This window comes from Rhipicephalus microplus, chromosome 8 (genome assembly GCF_043290135.1).
Source record: "Rhipicephalus microplus isolate Deutch F79 chromosome 8, USDA_Rmic, whole genome shotgun sequence".
Taxonomy (NCBI): domain Eukaryota; kingdom Metazoa; phylum Arthropoda; class Arachnida; order Ixodida; family Ixodidae; genus Rhipicephalus; species Rhipicephalus microplus.
Window position 1 is genome coordinate 151995344 of NC_134707.1, and position 14032 is coordinate 152009375.

Sequence of the window (14032 nt, forward strand, 5' to 3'; positions counted from 1 at the left end):
CGAGTCAACAAGTTTTGCGTGCAGTTTGCAAAGCATTTGTACTTCGGCTTCAGTATTCTCCTGGCAAAAGAAGTTGCGCACGGCAATGTCCAGTGCTGACACTCTTCGAAGACAACTGTGTTTCCACTGTTACCATCTGCGCTGCAGCCGGAGCGTGGCCAGCACATGATGACAATGGAGGAGCGTCTCCACCTGGAGAAAAGCAGATCGGCATTCGAGAGAGAAACACTCCGCGGCAGCTTTTTTTTTTCTCTCTTCATGCGTGGTGTTGAAAGGAGAAGAGTCTCTACATAGCAGGAACGAAAAACAGGGAAGCGTGACACCGGCGCGTTGCAGATCGGCATGAGAGAGCCAACTCTCTGCGACAGCTTTTTTCCCCTCTTTCTCTTCATGCGCAGTGTTAAGAGGAGAAGGGTCTCTACGTGGCAGGGACGGAAAAAGCCGAAGCGGGGCACAGGAATGTCGCAGATTGGCATTTGGCAAACATTCCACCGCAGTCTTTTCTTTCCTTTTCTTCATTTTCTTCTTCAAGCACAGCGATGAGGTGTCTGAAGTGCCACCGCAGGATTGGGCGGGGTGCTGAGAGAATTTTCGGAGCGCGGTATAGCTTTGATAGGACCACAGCGTCAATTCGAATTAAGTGTGTGAATTAAGCTAGCAGACGATGTAGGCGGCATCGTGTGTTTGATGGGCAGTGACTAGCAATAGCCTGCTTAAAACAGACATTCAGTAATTTTGTTCATTTATCACCCTATTTCGTGTCCGCTGCGGCTCTCTCTACTTTGAGCTACAGTTCACCCTGCCTTGTGTTAGCCGTTTTCTTACTTTTTTAAAAATCTAACATGCACCCAATTTCGCAGTGTGAAGAAAAATGCACCTTTGTTTATTGTGATGAGATTTCTATAGCGACATGCCTCTTTGTTGGCCATCACAGAAAAATATAAACAGCAAATGGTGCGACCATCTAGTGCGACCTTTATTTTTCTATCAGTTTCATCTATGACCAAGATTTGGTCGCTCTAAGGTTGCCTCTTAGTACACCTTGATCATGTTCATTTATCTTGTTGTGCTCTGCTTACAATGCATTGATTAAAAACATGTCCAAGCTTCTTTTTGAATTCCACATATTTTATGGTTTTTCACCTATAGAAGCTACTCCTGGTCAACATTCAGGCAAAGACATTGTAACCTCGAAGAAACGTGTATTGGAACTTGAGCACTGTACAAAGTAATTATACTATTTCATAGCTAGAATGAATATTTATTAAGGGTTATAACAGTGTTGTATTTGATTTCATAACAGCGAAACTGCATTCAGAGAAGGACTCTGAAAAGTTCTCACACTGAGTGTGAGAGGGCTGATGTGGAAACCATTTTAGGTCAAGTGAGTTGAAGTTAGCGTAAGAAAACAATGAAATGTTGTAATGCCCAAAAATTCAAGTTGTTGTTTTCAGTGTCCTCTTCTTGCAGATTTTTATCATGAAAACATTTCGATGTGCTGTTGCGTCCACCCCATCTATGCTTCTTGCATTTTTTTACAGTGCAAGCACCTCCTGCTGATTGGGGGACGTGGCCTCCGAGAAATTGGTGTGAATGCCATGAAGGCTGTATTGGCACATGACGTGCAAGTGCTGTACAGCCTTCATGGCAGAAAAGGGAAAAGGGCCTTTGTGAACCTGAGGCTCTGTAGATTAGTGACAGGTTAGACTTGTTCATTGTTTTATGTGTGTGTACCCTTGTGTATTCTCTGTACTGCAGTGCTTCATGTGTACCATGGTATTTCTGTTCTTGTATGCAGATGTCATCTGCCAAAAAGCAGGGTGCGACCAGGCGGAGGCCCTCAACTTTATTAAGAGGTGGCTGCCAGGGTCTGGTGATCGCTGTGGGGGCAGGAAGCGGCGCTTCAGAGAAGCATCTGTTGTGGAGCAGCCCGATGATCCCCACTCTGAGTGCAGATTATCAGCTGCTCGCGGCAGCTGGCTTCCTGCCCAGCCACAGCAGCCAGGGCCTTGACAGCACCACTGTCACTGTGCCCCCAACGCAACCTGACCTGCAGTAGAGCGGGCCTTTTTTAGTTGTGTATATATATTTTTCAATGTATACATTTTTTGTTGTACCAAATAAATAAATAAAAAAACAAAGAATAAATAGTCTGCAGACTGTCGGTGGTGCACTGTTCGGCTAGCTTATGCTGATTCGGAAGCACCATCACCATGTTTTAGTTACAAAAAATGCTCTAAACTATGAATATTCTCGATTACCATGTGGGGGCATATGTGGGGATTGCAAGTGGGGGACATACGCTTTCAACATTTACTTCCTAACGACTTTTTTCGATCTACTGTACCAAATACCAGTACCAAATAAAGCACTCGCTATTGCAAAAGATAAATTGGTAAAAAAATAAACTACGCTTCTAGTGTTAGCAAAGGGAATGAGGTATAAAAGATGAAATAGATCGAGTAACTGCTTTCAGTTCTCAGCATTTTTCTGTTGCCCCAAGTATACAGGGCTGCAAAGTTACAAGAGCGGGTCATCGAGGCATATTGTTTACATCTTCCGCTAAGAAAAATTACCTACTAATAATGGTTACGTAATGGCAAGCCAATCAGTAGCCAATATTCGTCGTGCAGGAAACATCGGTGTAATAACGGCATTTGATTGGCTGCAATGTGGCCCTGGATTGGTCCAATGTTGGTCGTACATCCGTAGCCAATATTCGTCGTGCAGCAAACATCGGCGTAAAAATGGCATGTGATTGGCTGAAATATGGCCCAATGTTGGCCAAATATTGGCAGCTTTGTCGGCAAAACGACGGCAATACGATGGACCTTCGTCGGCCCAATGTTGGTTGCATACTGGCTAAAACATCGGCAAAACGTCGGCCCATCATTGGCTTGAACGTCGGCCCGACATTGGAAGAAGTTGCACTTCCGACGTCGGCCCGACGTCGGTGCCGTTGTTAGCCGATGTTGGTCCAAGATTGGTCCAACGGTGGCGTGCTGCCTGGGTCGTTTCGGAATGCGCACGCGCATGCTCGTTTTTGAATAGGCACGCGCGTACTCGTTTTTGAATGCGTACACGCATACTCGTTTTTGAATGCACACGCGCATACTCGTTTCAGAATACGCACGCGCATACTCGTTTCAGAATGCGCACGCGCATACTCGTTTTGGAATAGGCACGTGCGTACTCGTTTTTGAATGCGAACGCGCATACGCGTTTTTGAATGCACACGCGCATACTCGTTTCCGAATGCGCACGCGCATATTCATTTTGGAATAGGCACGTGCGTGCTCGTTTTTGAAAGCGAACGCGCATACGCGTTTTTGAACATGCACACGCGTACTTTGTTATGAATGCGCACGGGTATACTCGTTTTGAATGCACACGCGCATACTTGTTTTCGAATAGGCACGCGCATACTCGTTTTTGACTGCGCACGTGTATACTCGTTTCGGAATGCGCACGCGCATGCTCATTTTTGAGTCGGCACGCGCGTACTCGTGTTTGAATGCGCACGCGTACACTCGTTTTGAATGCGCACGCGTATACTCGTTTTTGAATGCACACGCGCATACTCGTTTTCGAATAGGCACGCGCATACTCGTTTTTGAATGCAAATGCGCATACTCGTTTTTTGAATGCACACGCGCATACTAGTTTCGAAATGGGCACGCGCATACTCGTTTGGGAAGGTGCACGCGGATACTCGTTTTTGAATAGGCATGCGCGTACTCGTTTTTGAATGCGCACGCGCATACTTGTTTCTGAATGCACACGCGCATACTCGTTTTGGAATAGGCACGCGCATACTCGTTTTTAAATACGCACACGTATACTCGTATTTGATTGCGCACGCGCATACTCGTTTTGCAATAGGCACGTGCATACTCGTTTTTGAATGCACACGCGCATGCTCGTTTTGGAATGCGAAGCACATACTCGTTTTTGAATGCGCTCGTTCTTCAATTCGCACGCGCATACTCCTTTCGGAATAGGCACGCGCGTACTCGTTTTTGAATGCGCACGCGCATACGCGTTTTTGAACATGCACACGCGTACTCGCTTTTTAATGCGCACGCGTATACTCGTTTTGAATGCGCACGCGCATACTAGTTTTCGAATAGGCACGCGCATACTCGTTTTTGAATGCGCACAAGCATACTCTTTTTTGAATGCACACGCGCATACTCGTTTCGGAATACGCACGCGCATACTCGTTTTGGAAGGCGCACGCGCATACTCGTTTTTGAATAGGCACGCGCGTACTCGTTCCCAGGCAGCACGCCACCGTTGGACCAATCTTGGACCAACATCGGCTAACATCGGCACCGACGTCGGGCCGACGTCGGAAGTGCAATTTCTTCCAATGTCGGGCCGACGTTCAAGCCAATGATGGGCCGACGTTTTAGCCAGTATGCAACCAACATTGGGCCGACGAAGGCCCATCGTATTGCCGACAAAGCTGCCAATGTTCGGCCAACATTGGGCCATATTTCAGCCAATCACATGCCATTTTTACGCCGATGTTTGCTGCACGACGAATATTGGCTACGGATGTACGACCGACATTGGACCAATCCAGGGCCACATTGCAGCCAATCAAATGCCGTTATTACACCGATGTTTCCTGCACGACGAATATTGGCTACTGATTGGCTTGCCATTATGTAACCATTATTAGGAGCGAATTTTTCTTACCGGAAGATTTAAACAATATGCCTTGATGACCCGCTCTTGTAGCTTTGCAGCCCTGTATACTTGGGGCAACAGAAAATTGAATGCTGAGAACTGAAAGCAGTTACTCGATCTATTTTATCTTTTATACCTCATTCCCTTTGCTAACACTAGAAGTGTAGTTTATTTTTTTACCAATTTATCTTTTGCAATAGCGAGTGCTTTATTTGGTACTGGTATTTGGTACAGCAGATCGAAAAAAGTCGTTAGGAAGTAAATTTTGAAAGCGCATGTCCCCCACTTGCAATCTCCACATATGTCCCCTACATGGTAATCGAGAATATTCATAGTTTAGAGCATTATTTTGTAACTAAAACATGGTGATGGTGCTTCCGAATCAGCATAAGCTAGCCGAACAGTGCACCACCGACAGTCTGCAGACTATTTATTCTTTGTTTTTTTTATTTATTTGGTACAACAAAAAATGTATACATTGAAAAATATATATACACAACTAAAAAAGGCCCGCTCTACTGCAGGTCAGGTTGCGTTGGGGGCACAGTGACAGTGGTGCTGTCAAGGCCCTGGCTGCAGTGGCTGGGCAGGAAGCCAGCTGCCGCGAGCAGCCGATAATCTGCACTCTGAGAGTGGGGATCATCGGGCTGCTCCACAACAAATGCTTCTCTGAAGAGCCGCTTCCTGTCCCCACAGCGGTCACCAGACCCTGGCAGCCATCTCTTAATACAGTTGAGGGCCTCCGCCTGGTCGCACCCTGCTTTTTGGCAGATGACACCTGCATACGAGAACAGAAATACCATAGCACACATGAAGCACTGCAGTACAGAGAATACACAAGGGTACACACACATAAAACAATGAACAAGTCTAACCTGTCACTAATCTACAGAGCCTCAGGTTCACAAAGGCCCTTTTCCCTTTTCTGCCATGAAGGCTGTACAGCACTTGCACGGCATGTGCCAATACAGCCTTCATGGCATTCACACCAATTTCTCGGAGGCCACGTCCCCCAATCTGCAGGAGGTGCTTGCGCTGTAAAAAAATGCAAGAAGCATAGATGGGGTAAACGCAACAGCACATCGAAATGTTTTCATGATAGAAATCTGCAAGAAGAGGACACTGAAAACAACAACTTGAATTTTTGGGCATCACGACATTTCATTGTTTTTTTACGCTAACTTCAACTCACTTGACCTAAAATGGTTTCCACATCAGCCCTCTCACACTCAGTGTGAGAACTTTTCAGAGTCCTTCTCTGAATGCAGTTTCGCTGTTATGAAATCAAATACAACACTGTTATAACCCTTAATAAGTATTGATTCTAGCTATGAAATAGTATAATTACTTTGTACAGTGCTCAAATTCCAATACACGTTTCTTCGAGGTTACAATGTCTTTGCCTGAATGTTGACCAGGAGTTGCTTCTACAGGTGAAAAACGATAAAATATGTGGAATTCAAAAAGAAGCTTGGACATGTTTTTATTCAATGCATTGTAAGCAGAGCACAACAAGATAAATGAACATGATCAAGGCGTACTAAGAGGCAACCTTAGAGCGACCAAATCTTGGTCATAGATGAAACTGATAAGAAAATAAAGGTCGCACTAGATGGTCGCACCATTTGCTGTTTATATTTTTCTGTGATAGCCAACAAAGAGGCATGTCGCTATAGAAATCTCATCACAATAAACAAAGGTGCATTTTTCTTCACACTGCGAAATTGGGTGCATGTTAGATTTTTAAAAAAGTAAGAAATCGGCTAACACAAGGCAGGGTGAACTGTAGCTCAAAGTAGAGAGAGCGGCAGCGGACACGAAATAGGGTGATAAATGAACAAAATTACTGAATGTCTGTTTTAAGCAGGCTATTGCTAGTCACTGCCCATCAAACACACGATGCCGCCTACATCGTCTGCTAGCTTAGGACAGTTCACTCGGACTTCACAGACTATAGTAAATACAGTGGAATCTCAATAATTCCAACACACTTAATTCGAACTGACGCTGTGGTCCTATCAAAGCTATACCGCGCTCCGAAAATGCTCTCAGCACCCCGCCCAATCCTGCGGTGGCACTTCAGACACCTCATCGCTGTGCTTGAAGAAGAAAATGAAGAAAAGGAAAGAAAAGACCACGGTGGAATGTTTGCCAAATGCCAATCTGCGACATTCCTGTGCCCCGCTTCGGCTTTTTCCGTCCCTGCCACGTAGAGACCCTTCTCCTCTTAACACTGCGCATGAAGAGAACGAGGGGAAAAAAAGCTGTCACAGAGAGTTGGCTCTCTCATGCCGATCTGCAACGCGCCGGTGTCACGCTTCCCTGTTTTTCGTTCCTGCTAAGTAGAGACTCTTCTCCTTTCAACACCGCGCATGAAGAGAGAAAAAAAAAAAAAGCTGCCGCGGAGTGTTTCTCTCTCGAATGCCGATCTGCTTTTCTCCAGGTGGAGACGCTCCTCCATTCTCGACATGTGCTGGCCACGCTCCGGCTGCAGCGCAGATGGTAACAGTGGAAACACAGTTGTCTTCGAAGAGTGTCAGCACTGGACATTGCCGCGCGCAACTTCTTTTGCCAGGAGAATACTGAAGCCGAAGTACAAATGCTTTGCAAACTGCACGCAAAACTTGTTCTCGTTGCAAGGCCAACGTGTATAGACATGTATTGACTACTTTAATTAATGACGGATGTCCTGTAATTTGTGAATAAAACTTCTCCATGCACATGCATCACTGCATGGTGAGCCCTCCGCTCGTTTACCGTATTTACTCTATTCTACCGCGCCCTCGATTGTAACGCGCGCCCGATTTCCACAAAAAAAAAACACTAAGACATCGGTTGCAATGCGCACCCTTTTTTCTCGTTGGCCCGCTTGATCACACCACTCGCGAAAACGACTCTTTTTGAGAGCGTTTTCCGTTTAAATATGAAGTACGGGGGAAGCTTATGCCTATCTGACGTGCAACAGAGCATTGCTGTCACTCTAGTTTTACCGTGGCCCGATGCCAGTACACAAACTTGCTTCGCCCCCTTCTCCTAGGCGGTTGTGGTGCCAGGCATGTTGAAGTAAAGAGGCGTGTGATCGGCATTCCCGATTTGCCCAAGCAAGTAGCCGTTGTTGTGCCGCAAGTTTAGGAGGAACCTCTGAAGACTCTGAAGCTTTTCTTCGTACTCCTCCGGCAACTTCCGGCATATGCCCGTTCGCCTTCGGAGGGAAAAACCTTTTCTCTTCATAAAGTTCGTTAGCCAGCACCTGCTCGCTTTAAAATGGCTCTGCATTAGCCCTTTTTCTAAGGCTAACTGCATAGCCTGCACTTGGAGCAGTTCTGTCGTCACGGGTCGCTGTGCCGCTCACTGCTTAATCACATACTCGCCGAGCAGCTCTTCAATTTGTGGAAACCGACCCTGCTCTGGTCCACTGAAGCCTTTGCGTGAATCTTTGCTGTCGACAATATTCTGCTTTTGTTTCCGCCAGTCCCACACGCACGTTTCGGGAACTCCGAATGACCGCGATGCGGCCCGATTTCTGTCCGTTCCGGCACACGCGACGACTTTTCTTTTAGAAGCAGCATTGTGGTGCACTCGTCGAGTTTTTGGAGTCGGCCCTACCATGTCGTCGATGCTAATGTACTACAAGATGACGAACTCCTCAGCACACGTATGAAGTGCCGCGCCTGGGAAACACATAGGCAGAAATGACCGACGCGCCATGCCGACGCACGTAGGCGGCGGCCATTTTGTAAGTGGCGATGGCAATAGAATGACCATATTCATTTTTTTTTCGTACTCGATTTCAACGCACATGCGACTTATGAACTCTCTTAACCGGAAAAAAGGTGCGTGTTAGATTCAAGTAATTACGGCAACTTTCATTATTTTGAACTTCTTTTATTTTGAACAAATTTTCTGGCCTCTTTGAGTACGAATTATTCATATTCGACTGTAGTACAGTGGCTCATGAGATAACCTGACTAGTTTGTTTCCCGAAACACAGTATCTTAAAGCAGTACTAAATTTCTGCATGTTACATAGGCATATTAAAAATCAAGAAATATACACCAAAGCCGCAGCCACAGCTTTACTCTGCACAGCTGCCTCTGCTGCCTCCACTTCTCCAATTGTACCAGCAGGCAGCCGGGGAAGGTCAGAGGGGCGCTGTGCTGGCTGGGCGTGCTGAGGCACGGACAAGAGCCGTACCTTGTGCTTCAGCTGTCGCACCTCCTGCAGAACCTCTCTTTGTTGCTGCCGGATGCCAAGTTGGATCCGCAGGATTTGTAGCAATAGAGCTGAAACATACAAGAGTACATACCATATTTACTCGCACAATTTGCATCCTCACATAATTTGCTCACCAGCATAATTAGCCAGCCTGCTTTACTACAAGAAACTTTTTGCTCGCATACTTTGCCCTCCCCAACCAGCCAGAGCCACCTTGCCAGCACACACACAGACACATTTGACTTCATGATGCTCTGGTCGGGCACATCTCTTGTCGAGCAGGCGAGTGCAGTCTTACACAAAATGGACTAAGTGCAAGGTCCCTTCTTCCATGAACTTTTATGCTTTCCCAGGAATGTCGAACTTGAAAACTGAAACTTGTTTATGTGCAGTCCAAAATGCCTAAAGGTTTGCCTCCTATCTTCCCACCTCTTCCACGGCAAGAATGTATTCCCGAGACACAGCACAGATGTTGAACGCGTGCAAGGACCTGTCACATCAACTAGATGAGACAGGTTTTCGCACTCATTTTTTTTTCCTGTTTCGCCATCTGGTTATTGCGTTTTTACCGTTATAAAGCTTTCCGAAGAAAACTGAAACCGTGTTACCGCTAAGCACATCAGCGTGGAGTTCTTCGACATGCAATATTCGGTATGGGAGCCAGCAGAAGAGTGCGTTGAATAAGACTTAGCATAGAAGCTTGGGTGTGTTGGTTAGATATCGGAAGGAACACAACGCAATAGAAGACTGGGACAAGGAATGAACACACACACACATGAAGGGCGACACACACAGCACTGTGTTGGCATTGCGCTTCCTTGTCTGCATCTTACTTTACGTTGGGTTCCCGACAATTATTGGAGAGTACTTTTGTTCTCTGGTATAACCCTGTCGTGGGAACTGGTTTTTGTGAGCACTGTTCGGAAGAACTTCAAGAAAATGGGGGCATTTGAACAGGCTTAGCAAACAAATGACAATCCGCTTTGAGACAGCTGTGACAGCGCCTGCAACATATGTTCCCAGTTGAGCTTTTAGGCCAGCGATTCCTACTAGCTTCGCACATGACCGGATTGACAAAAAAAGTACACATAATACGCGAGTATATACCGCATTTGACTCTGTAGCTTTGATGAACCAGGCAGATACACAAATTTATCCAAAACTCCATTGATTCTGTTGCAAAATTATTCAACAAACAAATTGCGATGTTATCCATGTTACTATACGATTGTGGCACTTTACCATTGCAGCTTTCCAGGAGGCACACATAGTGCAGCCTTAGTTCACCACTCGCAGTTAATTGTATGCAGTAGGTTGCTCACAGCAACTGACTGCATGCAATGGTGAACATCTTGCATGCTTGCACCGCTGTTTCAGCATGCTGGCTGCTTCCCATACGGCTATCAATTGATGTTCACAAAATTGGGAAGATGAAGAAAGACTACACAGTGCCCTCTGGCCACCCTATACTCCAAACCTCCAGCCAACAAACAAACAAAAGAAACAGAAGTATGCAAATGAATATTATTCATAATGCAGCTGGAATGGAGTGTAGTTTTCACCAATTCTGTGTGTTAAGTCAATATGGAGTGAGTTAACTCCATAAAGTAGCTTTTCTCATAACAGTGTTCACTCTATAGTAACACAAGGAGTGACTTCATAGCATCTAGAAGGAAAAATAGAATCTTCAGTATTTGATAGAAATGCGAGGCTCTACCTTAAAACAATAATCTGGAAAAAGAACTCATTACATTCGAAAAAAAAGGTAGCACAGTTGATCCCCTTTGCAAGAGACACTGATGTAACAGACAAACGGGGATAAGAGGCACCAGTGTGCAGGCTGACATTTGGCCCATCATGCATCAGGCACTCCGTAGATGCGCCTGTGCAGCCGGGAGCCCTGCAGTCAAGCATGCTGAGCAAGACTGTTGACCACTGTACAATGACACATTGCAACAAAATTTCAAAACTTCATTTCACAGACTTCTGCAAAAGCTTCTTACACTCTTGCATAATTTTTGCACAAGCTTCTCTCATTCTTGCGTGATTTTCGTCAGAACATATAAGTGTTGGAAGTTGTATGTCCCCAAAAACTTGCACAATACAAATAGCATACATTAAAGTCTATCACTTAATACGTGCATAGTGTAACAATGAAAGGAAACTCACGCATGGTTTGCTCCGAGCCTTCCCCGTGCGGTGCCTCCTTGAGCCTTGGAGAGCACTGTACAGCTAGAGCAAAGTAGCATCAATCCAGTGTTAATGGCAGGTTAACAAGACAACAAAACTAACCCCCATATTCATAAACGCTCTCCGACTCGACTTTCACCCTTCACTTGACAGAGTTGAGCACTGTGCCGCTGCTCGTTTGAAAGCGACGCTGCGCTACTCGAGAATCACAGCAGATTATTGCTGACATGCAGCAATTTTCTCTGCTTAGAGACGGCGCTCCCATCAGCCATCTCAAGTGAAGGTGAAGCGTTGAGTGGAGGGACGTTCTAGAATACGGGGGTAAGATTGGTTGCAGGAACACTACAATAGACACACTTAATTTTTACACTTCATCTATATTGTACAGCTACACACATTCTGCATCCTTATAATGCAACATATACATACAGGCTTATAAAGTAAACACTGTAGGCTGCTCAAATAACACCTACACAAAAAAATTACCCAAAAGTGGCCATGCGCAAAGTACTTTTATTTGAAACTCACAAAACTTTTGCGGTGATGGAGAATAAATAAGACAGGTTACGCTTGGAGGCACATGAGACCTTCGCAGCTTTCATAAAGTACAAAAAACAATATGGTATGTGTGTGTGTATGTACGCATGAAGCTTCAGCCTTTACATACGGTTTCTTGAAAGAATCGACTATGAATTTTATGGCACCTGTGTTCTTCAGCGCAATTGAAAGCCTGCTGATCAATGTGTGCAATTGTGGAATAGTTACATGGTAAATGGCGTGAAACACCTAAAATCAAATTTTTCTAGCTAGCAAATATGCAGCTGTGTATACACAACACATGCTGCAAACAGTGGGAGGTGACCACAAGAGTGATTTGAGTGTAAGCGGCAGAATTCCGCATTCATGCATCCCGCCATTTTCAACTGTTGCCCAAAAGCAGCACCACTTCAGCGTGCTACTTTTTTTTACATCATAAACAGCACGGAATACAGCGAGGATGAAAACAACATATGCAATTAATTTTTGAGCACTATTTATGGTGCGCATGATTGATTGATTGATATGTGGGGCTTAACGTCCCAAAACCACTATATGATTATGATAGACGCCGTAGTGGAGGGCTCCGGAAATTTAGACCACCTGGGGTTCTTTAACATGCACCTAAATCTGAGCACACGGGCCTACAACATTCCCGCCTCCATCGGAAATGCAGTTGCCGCAGCCGGGATTCGAACCCGCGCCCTGCGGGTCAGCAGCCGAGTACCTTAGCCACTAGACCACCGCGGCGGGGATGGTGCACATGAAAAAAAAAGGCCTTTGTACAATGACAAATTCATAATTTGCCTTCACGGACCTTCTGTTAGGCTGCACCACATACAGATTTTTCGTGGCTTTCAAAAGAGATTTGAAAAAAAAATAATAACCGTGTTTACTCTCGTCATGAGCGCACTCACTAAGTCACCCTCATTTCAGTCGCCAAAATTTTGAATTTTTTTTTTCTTCCACATATTAAACACACACCTTACGTTCATCCGCTGAAGTCCCACGGGCTCCTCCCCCCTTGCCGCCTTCGCTCACTGCCACGTGCCATTTTATTTTTGTTTCTATTTGTTCACGGAACATCCCGTCTTTTTTCATTATCTCTTGTAACATATGTGGCATTATCTTGTTCCCGAGGTGCCACAGGTGCTCTGCTATGTAGATGCACCATTAAACTAGTATTTTTGATCAACTGTGCATTTCTGATGTTTACCTTGCAAGTACGTAAAACTGGCATGCTTCTTGATCTACGATACACATGTGGCTTGTCTCACTTTGAAGGAAAAGTTAGCATACAATGGTGTAAATGCTGAGAATTTGAAATATTGAGGCAGCAGCACATCGGAGATGATCATATGGTAAAGAAACAAGTGCTGCCTTATTAGTGGCAAGTTGTCGCTTATATGTACAAATAAATTTTGTGAGCTAAAAAAGTACAAAAGCACAGCGAGGCTATGATGTGGTTCAACCTGTGGATTCGCTTCATTTATCACGCCATATGATGAAGCTTCCTTTGGTAAAACTGCTCAGATAAGAAAAAAAGTTTGCTGTCCAATACAGCAACTATACAAAGTGTGCACGTGCATCTCGCAGGGCCTTTTCGTCACTTTCGAAATGCGCCACCAACATGCCCGGGCACCAACCGAATCTATCGCCTACAACTGCCATGTTGTCTCCTCGTGCTTGCACCCGTTTAGTTTTGCCTCACGATGCAAGTTTGAGAAATTATGAGCTGCTAGTGAGGCAAGTTGGTTTAGTAGACCACGCAAAGGGAGCAGAGCTTAGGGTGTTTCTTCGCTGAAAGTTATAACCTGAAATTGAGAACGCACATTCCGATTTTCCTAAAAGTACCAGCGTATTTGGCTGGTGCAGATTAATAAGAGCTACTTGAAGAAACTTTGCAATATTTGCATCTTCAGGTGCAACTTCATTACGGGTAAGTGCCATAGCCAAGTATTTACCTGCAAACAGATATAGCTTACCAAGATACTGTACATACAAACTTGTCCGCAGTTAAAATCATGATGGCGAGGAAGGCGGTTAAAATCATGATGGCGATCGCGGAGATTTGATATTGCATTGAAACAAACTATAAAGACTGGGAAACAATATTAGTTCACTTTGAAGTATAGCCGATCGGTTCAAGTTGGGCGTCAGGATTTTTTTTAATTAGTCAATTAATTCTATACACGGTCTCTATCATGTTCAGTGACTCCACTGTACATTAGCGTACAACAAAAGCAAAATACAAAGTGAAAGGTGTGTTAAAGCATACGCGAAAAATAAAGTGATGACTAGCATTACCGCGGCACACACCACGCAAAGTCGCTATCTGCCTTGTATAATATTTTCCTCGACTATTTCCACAAATTGCAATCAAAGAGGCTCAAGC

At 45.0% G+C, this 14032-nt stretch overlaps 1 protein-coding gene across 1 annotated transcript; it reads right to left on the reverse strand.

Annotated features, from left to right (window-relative positions):
• Positions 1 to 5066: 5066 nt before the first annotated feature.
• On the reverse strand, positions 5067 to 5965 carry LOC142769401 (uncharacterized). The gene is made up of 2 exons (XM_075872619.1): positions 5571 to 5965; positions 5067 to 5473 (listed from the first exon to the last, which is right to left on the reverse strand). The coding sequence occupies exons 1-2, from the start codon at positions 5845 to 5847 to the stop codon at positions 5211 to 5213; spliced, it is 540 nt and encodes a 179-aa protein (XP_075728734.1). The 5' UTR covers positions 5848 to 5965; the 3' UTR covers positions 5067 to 5210.
• Between the last annotated feature and the right edge of the window lie 8067 nt (positions 5966 to 14032).